This window comes from Psittacula echo, assembly GCF_963264785.1.
Source record: "Psittacula echo genome assembly, chromosome: 3".
Taxonomy (NCBI): Eukaryota; Metazoa; Chordata; class Aves; order Psittaciformes; family Psittacidae; genus Psittacula; species Psittacula echo.
In genome coordinates, this window is record NC_137736.1 from 102,928,554 (window position 1) to 102,947,766 (window position 19,213).

At 42.2% G+C, this 19,213-nt stretch overlaps 1 protein-coding gene across 1 annotated transcript; it reads right to left on the reverse strand.

Annotated features, from left to right (window-relative positions):
- Positions 1-4,910: 4,910 nt before the first annotated feature.
- On the reverse strand, positions 4,911-10,667 carry CCNA1 (cyclin A1; the record flags this gene model as incomplete). The annotated part of the gene is made up of 8 exons (XM_080612660.1): positions 4,911-4,962; positions 5,304-5,437; positions 6,111-6,224; positions 7,119-7,323; positions 7,945-8,168; positions 8,883-9,004; positions 9,223-9,466; positions 10,542-10,667. 8 exons carry the CDS (start codon positions 10,665-10,667, stop codon positions 4,911-4,913), a joined length of 1,221 nt encoding a protein of 406 aa, XP_080468786.1.
- Between the last annotated feature and the right edge of the window lie 8,546 nt (positions 10,668-19,213).

Genomic DNA, 19,213 nt, shown 5'->3' on the forward strand with positions numbered 1-19,213 from the left:
AGGTATTCACTGGTATCAGTGTCTGGGACACTTGGTCATTCTGAGCACATTACTGTGACAAAAGAGGGGCAGACAGCAAGTGCAAGCACAAGCACTGGACACAGCCAACCACACAGCCCCTTAGCTCACACAGACAATTTTGTCCTGCTCCAACAAGATCTCCCCAGGATAAATCTGCTTGGTAAAAGGAGCCAGCCCTAAGCATCATGGAAGCAAGCCAAACAGAGACAGACATTTGGCCAGGAACCAGTACTTGCTCAGCCCACTATTATTTTTCAGTGCCAGCACAGCCTAGCCAGACAAGCACTGTACAAACTCCAAGACAGAGCCATAATTTTAGCATCTTCAGAAGAATAGGGCCAGGACTGGCTGGTCTTCCTTGTCTTGGCTTAGTTTAGACAAAAGTTAATCTGATGAATATAGGCATGTACTTTAGGATTAACCATGTATGTTTAGTATGTTCCTCTAAACTGTCCTGGAAGTTTGTCTGTGCTAATTCTCTTCTATATTTGCATTGCTGCTGCCATCTATGTTAACAAACCCCAAGCATGGCACAGTAGAGCTGGGACTGGCTCTCTTAGCTACTCATCACATATGCTTTCTAAGCCAATGTTTCTCTATGTCTCTGCAGGAACACCAGATAAAGTGCATATCCTCCATAAACGTGTTGCCAGGGATGTCCATTACAGGCATCTCATCACGCAGAGCTTTGTAGCATTTTTTACAGTAAGTGGATGCAATCAGAACAAGCATCCAAGAGAAAGTCTGAGCTTAGGATACAAGAGAATAATTATGAAGCAGACAAGAGCCAAAAATAAGTATTCTGTGAGACTCTGCATTATCTGATGCAATGGGAAAATTTATACATCCACTGTAACCAGCAGAGGACCTAACAACATTTGCAAGACTCAGACAACATTGTAGAACATCTGAGTAGTAGGGCATGGGCTGTACCTCCTCCAGGTCACATCTGCCTAGTAGAGCCTGCCCAGCTCTTCAGTACACCAAGATGATCTTGCCCTGGGGAAGTCAGTGCTGAGGAAAATTGCAAAAAAGCTTGATTCCAGGAAGAAATCACTGATGCTGCTGGCCTGTTTCTCAGCCTTAAGAGCAGTCCTGCAAGCTGCTTCAAGGTCACTGGCTAAAATGCGTACCAACCTCAGTGATCAGAGCTAATTTTAGTCATTTGTAGAAACGACAACAGGCAGGATGTACTCTTCACACAGCCAGGTTTCTCAGTAAGGCAGACATCCTTCAGTCCTGAATTAACAGCTTAACTATCCTGACCACAGTTAAATCATTCTCTCCAATTAGCCAATTGCCTCTCAGACATCCTTAACTCATCTCCAGAGAAAAGGAAAACAAAGGCAGATGATAGGTGCTAAATCAGTACCTTCCCAGAGGATTGAGTTCTGCTTTTCCATTTTAGTCTTAAGTGAACAATAGATCCACAATACATCCACAGCTATAAAGAACAGCTTTCTCAGGACACCAGAGGCAGCTACAATATTTAATGTTAGAAGTTATTGATTAAAAAAAAAATAAATAACTACAACATAGAAGAAATGGAATCATGCAACCACAGCACATTTGAGTCTTCTGAAAGTCACAGCACGATAGTATGGAAACTGCTAGAATAAGATTAGGGAGCTTTTTGTTGCTCCCTTGAGCAACAGGAGCAACGAGCTCTTGAAATGAACATCATGAGTCAAACTTAATCTTTAACACTTTTGAATTCCAACCCACTCCAGAAAATTAAATAATTACTCAAAGCTCCTTGGATGTGCTCATCCTGCTGTCTCACCAGTAGGTTTTACTCCCAGCGTGTTGTCCAAATACATTTTAGTTGGGGGGAAGATAACATGACCTGCATAGAACTCAATATTCACCCTTTGAAATACCTATGCTGAAAGTCAGACTGATCTTCACAGCAGATCTAACTAAGCAAGACAAGGCTTGACATTTCTGAAACTGCAACTGTTTAAATATTGCCTGAACTAAAACAAAACAAAAAAAAATTCATATTTTGTGGTTATGATCTACAAATGGGATGGTCAAGAACTGCGACTACCTCTGTTCAATCTTCATATTGATTCCCCTTTATTTCTTTTCCAGGATATACAGCTGTCTTCAAGAAATCTGGTTCTGTTTGTTTCAAACATCACACAAGGCTGTGAGCTTTATAGGTCTTAGTTTTTCTGTGCTGAACATCAATGAAAGCTTAAAACTTCTTTGGGTTGCTTTCATCTCCCTTCTTATAAGTCCATATTTTTGTATACTTGATCATTTTCAGTACATCTTTTTTAAGTGCTCTTAAGTGGGTTTGCATCTGCATTTAAGCTTTTCATCTTTTACAGCAGCATTATTTCATGTTTATTACCACAATATGCCCAACTGAAGCATCTCTTATACCTTGATGTCAAGTATCAGCTGCAGAGGAGGTAACTCTGGCCTACCCCTCATGTGGTAAGTGCAGTGACTTACATAGAATGAGAGAGGATATAGAACCCAGTTTTTACTTTGCAAAAGTCAAGGCTCACGTAGACAAAAGCAGTAAGACATTTCCTTGCTCCAAGTAAGACAAATACAACAAAAGGAAGCAAGAACAGAACAGGAAAATTTAAAATGCCATTATTACCCACAGATCTCAGATGAGACCATTTCAAGATCAGTTTCTTCTGTCTCGCAAATTAAAGTTTAATCCATGTTGCACAAACCTAGCAGCATTCACACTGCAGTATTATGCGATTCTTCACCTTAACTACTTAGCTTTTTTTCATTTTCCCTTTTTAGCCTTTAATCTAAAAAAATACTTAAGTCACTAGCTCAGTTGCAAAATAATGACAAAACAAGAAAGCAGATGAAGCAGTCATCTTCAAATACTGTAGCTGAAAATAACTAGTATCAGGAAAGCTTGTATGCCAGAGAATAAAAGCTTCAGGGAAGTTAAAGGCAACTATTATCTGTCTTGCAGCTAGGTAGACTCTTATAAAAGTACAACAGAAGTTTGGCCTCTAGGAAGACATCACATGGTAAAACATTTAGTAAATTCAGACCTGGACACCTCCTACTCCGTTAGATGCACCAAATCTCTTGGCCCAGGAACACACACGACTGTGGTCATAGACTGTTCATAAGACCAAAACTTATCTCTTCCCCATTATTACTGTGACACAACCAAATACTTTCAAACTGCTCTAACACTAGGAGAACAGTTATGCATGTGAGATAGATTACTGCTTCCAAAATACCCAACACTACAGGAATTGCAGATCAGTAAGCACTATTAAGTAGAGTAAGGCTTATTAACCTGGCATTTCAGGAAACCTTATGTTCAGCCTGAAACACCATAAATGAGCTGGCACATCTGGGATATCTGATCATATGTCATTACATTAAAACCCAAAACAAATTCATTTACTGGACTATAAAGTGTTTGAAGCAAGAGACCAAGACCTGCATAGGCTAGACTGAAACTGAATGCTTCCCCTCCTTTAAAGGATATTTACTTTGAGGCAGGTTAATCAGTCATTAGCATTACTCCATTTTGGAGAAATACAAGGGTATGCATTACTAAGAGGATGCACTATCTGCAACAGGGAGCAGGCAGGAGGAAGAAAAAAAAAACCACCAACTTACACATAGAAGGAAGTGAAACCTCTGAAGCTAAGAAAAGCCTTATGACACACACTGGTATAATTAGCTTTTAAAATTAAAGAGGCTTGTTAGCTGGTACATACTAAGTCTGGTGAATTGCATATTATGTCAAGTGTTAAGCATATTTTTGCTTGGAAACACAATGTCCCATACAGATAGCTCCCTTAGGAAGCAGTAAACACTGAAGGTTTTAAACTCTTACAGTAAGAGAATGCCTCAGATTTACCTTGCCATTTAGATGAGTTGAAAATAGTTCTCTAATTGTTGACCAACCTAACAACTTTTGACAAGGGTTGTATTTAAGAGTACTCACAGTAGCTTCTTGTTTGTTATTTGAAAACACTAGGTCATGAGCAACTGGGGGCACAAGACAGCATAGCAGCTCAGGATAAGATAGTCCTGTCCTATCACTCCCCCCTCCTTGCTACTAAGAGTGAGGTTTCTCTACACTGCAGAGCAGACATGTTGAACAGTGCTGTAGTGGCTGGAAAGGTCATCTCAGACAGCTATACCTTAAGACTACTCAATGTCACAAGTATGACACAAGAGCCATCTAGCTCAACTCCACTGCTCTAGTACCTCACAACTTTTAGCACTGTTCTCTACTGCAGTTTTTCCACCAGTGTTTGAAGGGTTCCTAAGGCTCTGCCAGACACAATCTCCCCTTCCTCCACCTCTCTGCAGAACAATCCTTCTATTCACCTCCATGAAGGAAGGCTTGTCTCTTAGTCAACATTGATGTCTCCTACAACACACAAATTCAGTATTCACAGACCATGTGCATCTGGAGGCTTTTGCTGTGACAGGGTAAACAAGCTGCAAAAAATACGTTCTGTTCACAACCACATGAGCTTGTCTCAGAAGAGAAATAATCAGAAGATACTGCAACAAGTCACTTGTGTCTATAGGGATGTCAGGTTGTTTTACTTTGGTTTCAGCCACACAATCCACTCCAGCTACCTTAAAAGCCCTTTTGTGTAGAAAACCATAACCCTTTCCACTCACTGTCATTGCAGATATTAACTGGTGTAGAAAGACTGACAGAGGAACAGTGTAATAAGATATTTATTAAAAGTGCTGTCAGTTTATTAAGAGCTACAGTCTAATACTCCCTTTTTAAAGGGGTATCCAATTTAAAAATGCTAGCTAAAAAACATTCTGATCACTATGGTTAGACACACAACCTGAAACACTCTATAAAATGTTATAGGACTGACTGGGACAAAGTAATCTTCAAGTCCAGGATCCAGTTTCTATTGTAGAGGAAGAACTGCTGGGGGCTCCAGAAGAGACACCTGCAGGTACCTGGAATAGAAATGCAATCACTAAAGATAGTGGTTTAGCTGACAAATTTAATGATACCATCTTACACTGGAGTGCAAATTGAGACTGGGGAAGGAAAGAATCATCCTGCAACATTGCAGAACTGTTATTTGCTACATATATACACTTATGTATGAACTACTCTCCTGATACAGAAGTTTTCCCCTAAAGAGGCTGAGACAGAGGCTTCTGTTTCAGGAATATAAGTGGACCACTAAGCAGAAGTTAGTCAGCTACAGAAGCTGTAGCCCAAGCTGCTAAACCAGAGTTATCCTGTGCTTATAGCCTCCAAGTTACAAAACATTGTCTTCCTGGTTACTCACTTTGAGTGCTTATACTTCTCCTTAATTGCTTGCAGTTGGCAATGGGGAGCATCAAGGCATGCTTTATGCAGATCAGTCAGGCAAGGCACTATATCACTTAATGAATACCCAGTGAATGCAGCAAGTGTTTCTGGCTGTCCAGAAGAGAAAAAACAGTGTTATTCCAGTATAGGTATCATGCATCTAAGAGATACATTTTCTACCAAAGCATAAACCATTTTCACTACATCAGTGCTCACACTAGATTTTTTTTTAGGCTTGAAATAGATTCAAGTGTATTCTGCCATCAGTTTCACTCTAGGTCTTCCTTGGTGCCAGATCTGACCAGAAGTTCCTTCTGCTCCAAGCACGTGGAATCCATTACATCTCTTCTGGGTCCCATCCTCTTCCAAAACTGTTACTCTAACACTCAGCTAAGCGAGCTATCGAGACCTGCAGTAAAGCTGCCACTCCATGTAATCACTCCACTGAAGTGGACACATTAAGGTTTCCCCTCCCTCCTAGAAAGCCCCTGAATGGTATTTTGGGGAGAAGTTTTGGAGGTTAAAGACTAACAAGGTCTTACGTAAAGACTTGATGTAATTGAGCAAGACAGCAAGGTCTCTCTTACCTCAGAAATGAGACAGGATATTTCAGGTTGGTTTAATATTAACTTATCAGGTAGTTCCATTAGATCAGGAAAAGCTACTCATCCTAGGATTTCAGCCTTCATAGCATACATTGAAGCTACTCCTTCTGCTTTTCAGCCCAATTCTACTAACATAAAATGCTTGAGCTACCCACAACACATGCAGTTGTTATTCTTACCCAGAAAGACCTGTTCATCGTATAGTTTGCTAGACAGTAGGCTGCTGCAGCAGTTTGTGAAGGAAGGTACTTCAGAAATGGATCAGCTTCAAGCAGACTCAGCTCTGCAAGATACTGAACAAAAAACCCACAAGTTTTTCAAACAGCATGAGCCTAGCTGGTACAATCAGTTCAATACAGCAAGCACTGAAAATTGTCAGTGGTCTCAGCTTCATGTAAAACACATGAGTTGCACATCAGATGAATAGAAATAGCATCCTAGTCCTGTCAATCTTACAGAAGACCCTTTAACATATTTCAGTGGAAACAGAAAGACCACATTTTGTCACAGCCTAAACAATCTACACTAATATGAGGTTCTGTTCCCATCAACAGCTCTGACGTAATTCTACAGAAAGATACTTAGAAAATTCATGTTCTCATCCTTCAAGGTTGATCTCACTTGGAGATCAGGGATAAACAGACAACTCTAAGAAACAGAATGCGAGCTCTCCTGAAGTAAAGCCTTGTATAACCCTATAAACCTTACAGATGAGCAGTAGGTCAGATACATGCCATAAGCTTGAGTTAACCAGTTTCTGAGCAGGGTTGCCTATGCAGGTATACAGGTATATATACTGTGTCATTGTGTAGCAATATGTAGCACCAGCATGTCCAGGGTAGACTTGCTATGCAGGCACCCTTCAAAAAAATGACCAGATTTCCACCACCCAGCTGCTTAGTCAATGTGTTATCCTTGACCAGACAGACAGAAATCTTCAGTTTGGTTTATGAGACATTTATCAAGCAGTCTCACAAGCCTTCTACTGAAGATAGTAGGCTGCAAAACGTTCAGTTTTAGGCCTGCTGCAGTCCCAGATAAGACTTGGCATGAGAAAAAGCATATCTTCTTATAGAGCATAATACGGTAGCCGAACCTGTATTTAACAAAGTTATCTGAGCAGACAAGTGGTTCTGCTTTTTGGATCACTTCTCCTCCCACTGTCCTAAAAGGAGAATAACTCATACCCTTGCAAAGTTCTCTGTCTTCATACAGACTCCATGCCTCTGAATATATTGAAGGAGGAACTGGTTGATGGTTGGGGCTGTTAGGTCAAAAGTTAACACTTTGAGAAGCAGGTGTTCCATTCTTAGCAGCTGCCTCTTTGTGTAGGTATCATCTGTTATATACACAAATTCATCCACTTCTGGTGGGTAGATCTCTTCATACTTCCTGTAAGACGAATATAGAAGACGTTTGCCAGCTTGAAAGTTATGGTAAGAGAAAGCTTTCTGCTCAACCCGTATCAGGATGAGCACATGACACTGCTAAAATTTATGTAGAACTCTTATTTTAGTCCTTCCTCCAGCCTAGTTCAATTTAATTTCAAGTTTGGGCAAAGATGGTTAAAGCAACTCCAAGCCACCAGTCTAGATAGAAACACACTACATTGTTAGTTGTTTACTAATAGCAAGATCCCAGAATGCACCTCAGTAATATTGAGCTCTAGACAAATCCTCATGTGCTCCTAGGCTATGTTGGGTAACCTGTCTACTTAAAGCAGTTGAAGTCTAATTGCAGATTGCAGCTGTGAACCTACTTTAGCCTTTCGGACTAGCAGCCTAACATAGTAGTGGTTTTGCTACTGCTGCTATGCTTATAAATTTTCCCCACTACAGTTCCTCACATCACAAACATTAACCATCTAATTTTGCTAGCAGCAAAGTAGGCGAAGTTGCTAATCTTGAGACATCACAAGAAGCTACCTACCACTGCAAACTTCAGTCCTTCAAATTAAACTGAAGACTCATCCAAAAATTAAGTTTTAGCTCCCAGATAAGGAGACAAACTTACGCAGCCAGAAGAATTGCTGCTGTTCCTACAAGCTGCAACTTTCCTCTGAGAACAGACATGCAGGAAAGAAACCTGTCTAAGAAGTTCACTGCCAAGTACAGAGTCTCTGTGCGAAGTTTATATTCTTCCCCTACTTCCACCAGCCAGTCTACTAAGATGGCACGCATTCCTGTTGTGATATCTGGTTGTTTCTTCATGTAGTAGGGCTTGGGCCTGAATCGTACCTGTTTGGAGAGAGAGTTGGAGAATCAGGAAGCTCAACCTGAAGACAGCTATTGATGGCCTAGCTGATTAGCATTCTTCATACTTATACCAAAAGGAGCATGAGTTGTTCCATTATTAATAACTCATTACTACTAACTACAATTATAGCGCTAATAGTATTAACAACTAGTAGAATCTCTAGAAAGTAGTATTGCTACACTGAAGAGATAAGAGCTATGGTGTTAGTAGCAGAATAGTAAAAACCTCCTGAACTATGGAAAGCCTTTGCTATCAAGTACATACGAGCCATTCAGAGAGACCTGAGAATGAACAAATCACATTCCACCACCACCACCCCCCCCCTTTCTTACTGGGAGAATACCCTTTAATGCTCTGATGCAGAAAGGTAGGAAAAAACATTATAGCAAAAGAGCTGTCAGTGACATCATATCTGACTGATTTAGTACTTTTGCAGCATTCATCTCCCATCTGTAAGAATGAATTATTCATCCCAAGGAGTCAAGAGATGCTCCAATGGTAGGAATTTTCAGGGACAAGAATAATCATGAAAAGTATCACTGTCTACATGCTGCCTTCAGAGACAGCTTTTACTGCTTGATTTCTCTCCTCCGTAGTCCAGCCTTGGGTTATCCTGGAACAGCCATACCTCTTTGCAGTATTGTAGCCCATCACAGAGACCACGAATACCTATAAGCTTGTTCCAAGGCACTCACTTCAGCCTCTCGGAGGTATTGATGAATGTCTTCTGCATACTCTCCCACAGTCAGAGTTATGGGATCTACCATGTGATCCTCAGGCTGGGACTGGAAGGACGTATCCACTACCATAGGAGATCCTAACAGGTAAGAGGAAGCAGCAAGAAATTTGTGTAATAAGCCTCTTCACCTTATCCTGTAATGTCTAGGATTAAGTTATTTGCCTCATCTAGACACATGCCAAGTTACCTTGAAGTGTTATTTATTTATAACAAGCTACTCGCTAAGTTACCAGCATCACAATTCAGAACTACCCTACACGTGCTGTGGGTACCGTCTAAGTTGTTACAGGAGTTACCTGTACTCAGATCCAGCAGCAGGTGAATACTGGAAGTCATTGCACTAGTATCCAGTTCACACAGGCTTGTTTCAAGCTCTTCAGCCACTTGGCAGCTGTAGTTTTCTTTCTCTTCTGGTTCATCCTCATAGATAGCAAACGCTTGCTTTGACACAGCACTGACCATTTGCTTGGGTAATTCATCTTTTCCAGATGAAGGGACGGTGTTTTCAGAGCCAGAGAAGCATCTGATAACAGTAACATCCTGAAACAGAGCACACAGGCTGTGGGAGGGCAACTCAGGAAGAAAACAACAGTAAGTATCATTTGTTTTAGCAGAGAAAAAATCACTCTCCTTGCCTAACAGACACCAATAATAAAAGCCCACTGGAAAAAACACCAGCTACAGCTGGAGCCTCAGCTTGTTGCTGTCTTGCTGCAACAAAGTCCTCATCAAAAGAGTGAAGTGTAGTGAAAGTCAGGAACCAAGAGAGCAGCCTCATCCCCAGTGCCCACCATCAAAGGGAGAGAGGCAAAGGTGCTGCTCAGTTCCTAAGGAACTGGCAAGTGCAGTATCTGCTTCACGTTCAGTTCTGGCAAACAGCAGCTGCTTTGCAGTGCAGCAGGTTAAAGTAACAACAGGAAGTGCTCAGGCACTGTCACAGATTTATGAAGGACTTCACCTGCAAGGCAGCATCTAATACTGACTTGCAAATCCAAGCTTGAACTTTTGAGCTCAAGCATCACAACCTCTAGGACTACAATGTGTGACCAGGCTGCAATCCTTCACCTCATCTGCTATCAGTAAGCCATCAACTGAGTTAGGGGCTTTGCACAGTCACAACCATGAACAGCTTGTGTACAAATAACAGCAGCTATTTTAGGTTCTGTAAATCATCACTGTAGCACTTCTCCTGTCACACCAGCAGATCCCAGGAGGACTGCAGGAATAGAAACGCAGGCAGACACCCTGCTGTGAGCTTTAGCTTCTTGAAGACTCTGGCAGGCTGAAGGGAGCATGGCCAAGGGACCTCTGGGTAAGCATCAGTGAATGAACTTCTAAACTATCCCCTGCACTTTAGAGGGTATGCGCCCACATAAAGCCTCACCACGTCTCCCTTCCTTCCAGGGTGGATTACTTGTTCAAAGTATTTCTACGGGGAAGCAATTGCAGATTAGGACCGAACAGTTACCAGCGGGTTTCTCGGCAACTCACGCTCATCAGCTGGAGCCGGACGCAGCTCCTTACCCCGCCGCCTCGGGCGTTTACCTGCAGCCTCGAGAGAGGCAAGGGAGCTACCCCCGGCCCGCGGAGCGCTCGGCAGGGCTACGAGGCTCACCTGGGAGCTGGGCCGCTGCTGCCCGTTCTCCGCCAGCACCCCCAGCACAGCCCGCCCGCTGCTGCGGGGGGCAGTGTGGCAGGGCTCCCGCAGCCCCGCCCGGCTCTTCTCCCCGGTGCGGCGCATCGCCCCGACGTCAGTACCTTTCGGAGGCAACTACAAAAAACCACACACCAAAATAAAGTTGCAATAAAACAAAATCCCTCGGGCAGCCCCTCCCGCTCCGCAGGATGGTGGGTGGGCACCCTCGCCCCCCTCGCCACTAGCCCACCGAGAACGCTGCACCTCCGAAAAAGCAGAGAGGAAGCACCCAGCACTCCAGGTGCACGCCCGCCGCCCCTATATAGGCGGTGGCCGATGGAGGCGGCGGCTGTTGGTCGCAACTCCCGGCGCCGCAGCAGCCTCCCTGGCAACACAAGCTGTGGCGCGTCGTCATGGAGACCCCGGCGGGGGCCGCCCCCCGCGGGCCCGGCCGCGCTGCCCCGCGCACAGCAGCGCCCGCCCCGCGCAGCCCCCGCCGGGCGGCGGGTACGAGTGGTGGGGCTGAGAGCTGAAACCCCGCCGTCGCTCCTTCCTGTGTTGCCCGTCCCAGACATCCAGAACGTGGGGAGAGGGAGCGCAGGGAGAGCGACGGAGTGATGAGCACAGCTGCGGCACAAGGGTTTGACTGCACTCCTCGGTAAAGTTAAAACAAGGGGATTCTAGTCGATTTAAGCGTGGGTTTGACTGCTGTAGCACCTTGTAAATCTAAGCTAGCGGGCAGATGCAGAGCTGATTGCACGGCTGCACAAGCGAGCAGCTCTCAGCTGTGAGCAGTGGAAATACAGAGCCCTCTAGTAGGATTTAAGAAGCAGCTTATCCTGTGCCATCAAAGATTTTCACCAGTGGTGTGGATAATGACACAGAGAGCACACTTACTAAATTTGGGGGTAACACCACCAGTGGTGCAGGGAAGGGCTGTGACTGTGCTGAGGAGCAAGATTAGATATGTGAAATTAGCCTGACAAACTGGAAGAGTGTTCTGGAAAAGTGGGATGCTCCCAAAGTACAAGTGCAAGCTCAGACAGAACCAACAGCTGCAGCAGTGCAGGATGGGGAACAGCCAGGTAGATTTCAGGTCTGTGAAGAAAAATCCAGAAGGTTAAAGTGTACGTCTGACCGAGTGTAAGTTGCCATGCTCATGGCTGTTCCTGCTTGGACAAACCATAATACAGACTGTGTGGCATACAAGCCCTCTGGAAGTCTATAGAGAAGGCAAAGGAGCAACCAGAATAACAGCTTAAACCTCAGCATGAGATGTAGGTTAGGTATTAGCATGATGCCCCAGAAGAGACAGCATGGGAAATTGGGCGATTTCCCTCCTTTGCAGTTCTGTAAGAGCACATTAAAGATACTGCTGTCAAAAACATCTGTGCCTTGGCGGCTGACATAACTGAAGAAACTAAGCTACCCAGCAGATGACTTATTATGACTTATGTATAAGCAGCATATGGATATCCTCAGTAGTCATGTAGTACATTAATGTAACTGAAATGCCTCTCAAATGCTTTTAATGAGGTTATCTAAGCTCCATTTTCCCAGGAACTCTTTGAAACAGCCCAGTATGGATTAGTACCTGAGGGAGGCCAGTGAGCTTTGCCAGCCACTACTTAATTGTAGCAGCAGATCAAATAAAGCTTTTGGCCATTAATCATTTACTTCTGCACTTCCCTGTGTGTGCCTGAGAGGACACTGAAGCCTTCCTGAGAGGGCTTCTTAGGGTGTCTTGCAGTAATTACTGTCCTATGGTTTCTATGAAGGCAGAGAATTCAGAGCAACTCCCGACTTGGCAAGGATGCTTCCTTTGTGGCTCTGGAAAAGGTGGCATGAAAGGCCTGGTTTGGACTCATCTCTGTCTCGTGAATCTTTCCTATCTCCCTAGCTCTTTCTCCTTTTTGCAGATTTTTGCTTTGAATGTTGAAATTTCCAGATTTAGTGCCTTTTTTAATTAAAGGGATTTCCCTTCTTCTATGCTGTGGGACCAGGCATGGGCTCCTACCTTCCTCTCTGAGGACAGTCCCAGCTTTTACACAGTAAGTTCTTCACACACTTCAGTTCACGATCTGGGGCATGGAGAGTGACTGTCCTGGCCTCCAGTTCTGCCCCAATGTCTGCCCTCCCAGAAGTGCCACAGAAGGCTTCTTTAGAGATTGGGGAGCTGGATTTTATTTTTAAATTTCCCAACAGAAATATTTGACAATTATATTTTACTCTATCAATCTTTTTGCAAGTTTTGTTTACAAGAGAGAAATGTTGTCTGTGCAAATGCAGATGCTTGGTACTGTGCCTAGGAGCAGGAGGAGAGATGAAGCATCGTATCACTGTTGTAAGGAGCATCCTTTATCTCTGTAGCTTGAAACTGTAACTTTAAATCTTAAACTAACAATCCTGTGTGTGTCTTTAACATAGTAGAATAGGCCAAACTGTTCTAACTTACTAACATGTAGAAGGAAAGGAATGCTTGGCTGATTCGGAAAGGAACATCATGGAACTGATAACAACTAAGGAGACAGTAAATACGACCAAGGATGCCAGCCTTCAAGATAGCAGAATGGCATCCAGCATGGAGCAAGAGTGGAATAGAACAGGAGCAAGGACATACCAACTGCTAACTAGGCACTAAGACCTTGCAAGTGTGCACAAGCACTAAGGTCATTCAGTAAACACAGTGGGGAAGACTGAGGAAGACAACCACCAAAGACCCCCACTCAGCAAGAAAGCGCATGCGTAATTAGGATGCAAATATTATAATTAGTTCCTGGGAAAATATGAATATTCATGAATATGCCAAATATATAGCCGCTGTCAGCAAGTATCAGGTGCTCTCACCTTTGCGAAACGATTCACGTGTGCGCCTAGTGCTGCAATAAAGAATGCCTGCTTTCTAAATCTCCAAATTGAGTCTTAGAGTCTCTTCAACAGAGTTTTATGGTAACAAAACCACATGATTCAGTCCTACTCTAACTATAGGCATACATGGGGCAAAACTGCCTTTTGAAAGAAAATCATAGCATATTTTCACCCAAGGTATTTTTCTGCATATTTCTTCCTCTCATGAGCTTGAGAAGGACACAGCTGCTTCAGAAGCTCCCAGCAGCTCCCTCTATGCACAAATCAGACTACTATAAACTGTCCCCTTCTCTCTTCACCCTTTGAAGTGTTTTTTGGTCCCTAGGTTTATTCCCTAGGCTTTCAGCTTGGCCTAAACAGCTGTTTGGCCTGCAGCCTGGGGGTAGCATCTTCATGGGTAATAAATCACCCATTGTCTTAAAAATATGTGTAAGCATAAGATGAGAAGCAGTTAATGCAAGGCTGTTGCAACTTTTCAGCCTTATGTCTCTAGGTCTCATGTTGAATTACAACACAATATTCATATGGGAAAATCCACTCGGGCAAGTTAGATTCAGAGTTGTTACGGCTTTGGCCAGGTCGCATTCAATATTTGGCAAGTTTTCTCAGACTCATGTACTGAGCAATCACACAGCAAGCTGTGGAAAGTCTGTATTGATTCTGGTTCTCACTCCACTTGAAAAGAAACAGATGACTAGGTTGAAAGGTGCTTTTGTATCAACCTTCCCAGTTATGCTTGGGGAAAAGGTAACAAACCTGCAATACTATTTTATATTTACTAATAGAGAGGCTAGGTCTTTGGATCAGTGCAGTGCAAGAAGAAATTGGATGCCTCGGGTGGGTTTTATTATCCTCTTGAACTCCTATGGGAAGTTTCTATCTGTCTTGAAGAGGGAGGTTAACAGCAAAGTAGAGAACATTAAATCATCATGATGTCCCTGCCCATGGTAAGGGTTTGGAACTAGATAATCTTAAGGTCCTTTCCAACCCTAACTATTCTATGATTCTATAAGTCCGCATGTGCGGACTTCTCTTAAGTCAGCTAACTGCAGAGCAATCTGGAAGTCCAGTGCATAGCAAATTTATTGCACAGCTGCATAAAACCCTGTAAAACATGTTGTGGGAGCAGCCTTTGAGTTCAGAAAGTTTCTAAAAAGGTTTATGAAATCTCCGTGACAGCAAGAACTGTGCCTGGACTCACTGACCTGCAAGGTCCCATCAGGACCTTGTTGTATGGTCTTACAGTGACAAAGCAGTGAAGAACGTAACCTCTCTTCTTTCATATGGCTATAATTCCTAGAGTTGTGAATAGTCTCCTGTCTGCAGTGTGCTCTGATTATCATAACAGTAAATTGATTTCCCATTATTTAGGAATATATAGATTTTATCTTGAGTTTCCGTGTTTTTCTGAACTACCAAAATCAGAAAAATAGCCAACAATTAAAACATGAGTCCAGGGATCAGAAGTTGTTGACCAAGACACAGCCTTGGTTGAGCCATCAACTCCACCACATTAGCTAGATCACTTTCTTAATCTGCACTGGATAATTAGCACAGGCCCAAAACACCACTCAAGTCCAAGCTTACCTAGTATTCCTCTGTATGAAACCTCACAGTGAACAGCGAGTTTGGACAACTCTGTAGCCTGATGAGAAAAAGCTATTTGTACCCAGAAACCTAACAGATCAGGACTGCATCTTGCTGGAAGCATAGGCAGTCACAGACATAGTCTGTTTTGCTTGGCTTATGATAGTGCATTTAAAAGGGCCAAAAAATGTATACTACCATGCAGTTCAGTCATCTATACTGTACAATTGTTAGTACAGCTCTGACATGGTCCTTGATGCAGTTGAGGCTCATGGCAGATTGTGCTTTTCAACTGTTTATGAGCATAATCCAAAGGCTGGCATGGCCAGGGACCAATGGGGACCAGTCCCCATTGGCAGGAGGCAGGTAGACTCCCTGCTTTGACAGACAAGAGAACCTAATACTCTAAGCTTTTCTAAGCCTTGCTAAACATAGGAGAAGTGATCTGAGCTGAAGAGCTAGGCTTGTTCCATCACTGTCCAGAAACTCAAAAAGAGGCCATAACTGAAAGAGGTTGTAAATAATGACAAAACAAACCTCAGTAATCACAGGCTGGTGCTGTGCTGCACTGTGCTGCACCTACAGCTTGCACTTCAGGCCTGTGCTGGGCTGTACAGGACTCTTGGCTCCAGCATAAACCCAGCTGGGTGATAGTAACAGTGGAGCCCACAGGCAGCTCCTACTTGGTGTTGATTACACCACCTGCGTGGCCTTGTCTTTATCTTAAAGTGGACCAGCAAGTTTTCATGTGAACATACAGCAGAAATGACAAATACATGGTGTTTTATCTGAGAAAATTCTGTAAGAGGTCTCAAAAGAAAATGTCAGTGAACCTTTCCATAGGTGGGATCTGTACCACATGCCCTGAGCAGAGGTTTGTCTGTCACTGCACAGTGTGGGATCCTAGAACCTGAAGGTACATGAGATTATCTGTATTCTTTCTGTTTCTTGTGTTAGCTCCAGAAAATGTTATTTTAAGCAACAGGTTATGGAGTCTGAGTGCCTTTCTTACTGGGATCATAGTGTACGCTAGCCCTAGTGCCTTGCATTATAGGGTATCACCAAAATAGTCTGAAGCTGACCCCAAAGATGTTCCTGTATCAAGTGGTGTGACAAGTGACAAATACAGCTCCACACATTTCCAGCACTGGGGTTGCTTCTCCACAGCAGTCTAGGGCTGCTCCTGCTAGCTTTGAGACTCTGTATGTTGCCCATAACCACTGCAGTTACTTCCATTTCACTCAGAAGCACAGTATCAAAGCAATCACAGAATATAAACTACCCTTTAGTGCTGCATGTGAAGGGAAAATATCAAGCTTAAAATCAAACATTTCTGCTGTGCTTACTTTATTCCCTTCTCTGTATCATAGAGCAGCTGATAGCATACTTGAACACTGTGTATGTTTTAAATGAATGTCCTTCACAAAACATTAATATCTCAGCTATGCTTTTCACTTCAGAACAACACAGGCAAACACCCATAACTTTGACAGAACCTTGAAACAGCTCTGCATAATTCAGAAAGAGATGTTTCTGCACTGTTCAAGTCACTCTAATAACTGTCTAGCTCCACTGCTAGGCCCTTCTACCAGGTCTTGCTGAAGTTCATGCTAAAATTCCCTTACTGTATAGTAGTTCTTTTCTCAATCAGGCCCCTAGTTTATGATCCCTATATTCACAGCATCTGCTGCTCAGCTGCTTTTGACAGCTGCTGTTCATTCCTACACAGAAGCTGATGGTTGAAATGTTTCAAAAGAAATTAATGTTTTGACTTGATAATCCTAGAGAAGCTAACTCTTGGGCTCTGTTTCACAGGTTACAAATCATAGACAAATTCCCGTAGTGCAGCATCAGGACATTAAAAGAGAAGTTATTATTTGTTGCTATCAGTTCTACTTGTTTGTGTTAGTAATTCAAATGGAGTGGCTTGTATACATTTAAAGAAGATACTTTCTTATGCATGACTAATTGGAGGTCAACTAACTATAACAAAAATGGAAGCAAAATTTGTAGCAACAGTAATGTTGGGAAATAGTTTATCTTTGTTGCTCTGAAAAGTAGATGCAATGATCAACATCTATAGTGTTATGATGGCAAACGCTATTCATGAAGGCCTCAGCCCAGCAGAGGTCTGAAGTGCTATATAATAAATGTTCACAGGGTGGTTATTCTTTGGTATTTTTCATATGCTAAAATTCATATCATAAAACTTTGCTACAGCTAAACTAAAGGATGTGAGCAGACTGGGATGTGGTAACTATAACTGTCTGAAGCCATTTTGATTTTTTTTTCTAATAAAATGGCAGTTTGATATGGGATTTCCTTCTTGACCTAAAATAGGAAGAAATCAAACACCAAACTTTCAGATCTTATCTTTCAGTAATTTAACTTTTTTATATTACAAGCATTTATTTCAAATTAAATTGAAAATCTCTGGTGAAGGCATAAGCAATCTCTGAAGAAAAACAATGCATGTTTTGGTTTTGGAGGGAATGATAAGAATTACAATTATTTATCAGAATGCATCATGACAAGCAACTTCTGTTTATCAGTTAGCTCTGCATAAAAATCTGGCACTGCTGGAGCCTGGCAATGGTTTTACCTAAGCTGGAAAAGAGGTTGTCCTCTAAATTCTGCGCCTTACATATTAAGTACATGACTTCGTTCCACCATGCATGGATGAAGGGAGAGATACGTGCTTAGGCAGAGCCACTGACCAGTTGTTTTGTCTTCATGGTGCTCTTTCCCCTATTTCCCATAGAAGTCAGTAACAAGATTTGTTAAAACTGTTGATGAGCTCCTCAGATATCAAGCCATTAGTGTGGCTTTCATAACCTGTGAAGCAAACAGGTTGTACTGATCATACCTGAGCACTGCAACCTCACTGTTTTCAAATTAAATAAAAATACAAATACTTGTCTGCTTGCAACAATGCACAATTCATCACAAATTGTTTACCATATTAACCTTATGGCCAGGAAAGTGTATTGAAAGAAAAAATGGAAGTAGCCAAACTCTTCCATTCCATGGAGAGTTCCCCTGCCTTTTTTCTTTGGTTTATGTGTTTTAATTGGAATACTGTGTGGTTTCTCCACAATGTAATTTTAGTTGGCCCTTGATTATCTGAATAAATTACTTAATGATATTTCTCATTGCAATTACACTTTCCCATTGCAATTATCTGAATTTTGCTGTTTCAAGTTGTCTATAATGAATCTGTGTTCATAATTACAGCACATTGCTAATAAATGTTTGTAGTAGATATATGGTACAACACTGCTTATGTACATACACAGAAGCTACTGTAGTTGAGCTCATACATTCTTACTGCTTACTGCATGCTTTGCTAGTGATAAATGATAGCCATTTTCTCTACTGCAGCCAAGAACAGAGATTAAAACTCTAGATACCAATCTGATCTCACAGGTCACAGCTTGTCTGTGTAACCCGTTTTATGTTATAACTGATAGCAGTAAAAGGTCTTTCATCAACCGTGTTTATTTATGTCTGTGATTCACAGTGATGATGATTTATAGAGCACCTGTAATTACAAGTGTATACCTCTCATGGGAATGCAGTGCATAGCCGAAAAAAATGACCTTGTGGGAGGTCCATCGTGAATAAAAGAAATCCTAACAGTATGAATAAAGAAATCCAAACAATAGGATAATGCAGTTCCTAAATGGAGAGCAAATCTGTATGTATGCAGTAGAGATGGGTAATTAGGAGGGGAAAATAGAGGACTGGAAAATTCACCACATCTATTTTACATTGTTTAAAATTTAAAAAGCTCTGTTCATGTAGTAATCTGTGCTGTCTGGCTTACTAACATTCATCTTGGAAAGCTGAGAAGCTCTGAGATTATAGAGTTTGAATTTCTGTATTCAATGTGGTAGAGAATAAGGACTCCATAGTGTAGAAAACAGGAATTATGATTTTAATATGGAAAACCAATGACTGCATTTAAAAAAGATGTTGAAAATGTAGCAAGGGATGCAAGACAATAAATAAATACTACTAATAAAAAAATCTGGATGTTTTTATTAAAAAAAAAAAAAAGGCCTTACAGGAAGAAATTTAAATATCTCATCATCTTAGTATAGAGAAGACTGAAAGATAACAGGATTGTATCAAGACTCCCATGGGAAGAAGATACCAAGCCTGAAAAGCCCGTTTATTCTAGCAGACACTGAGAT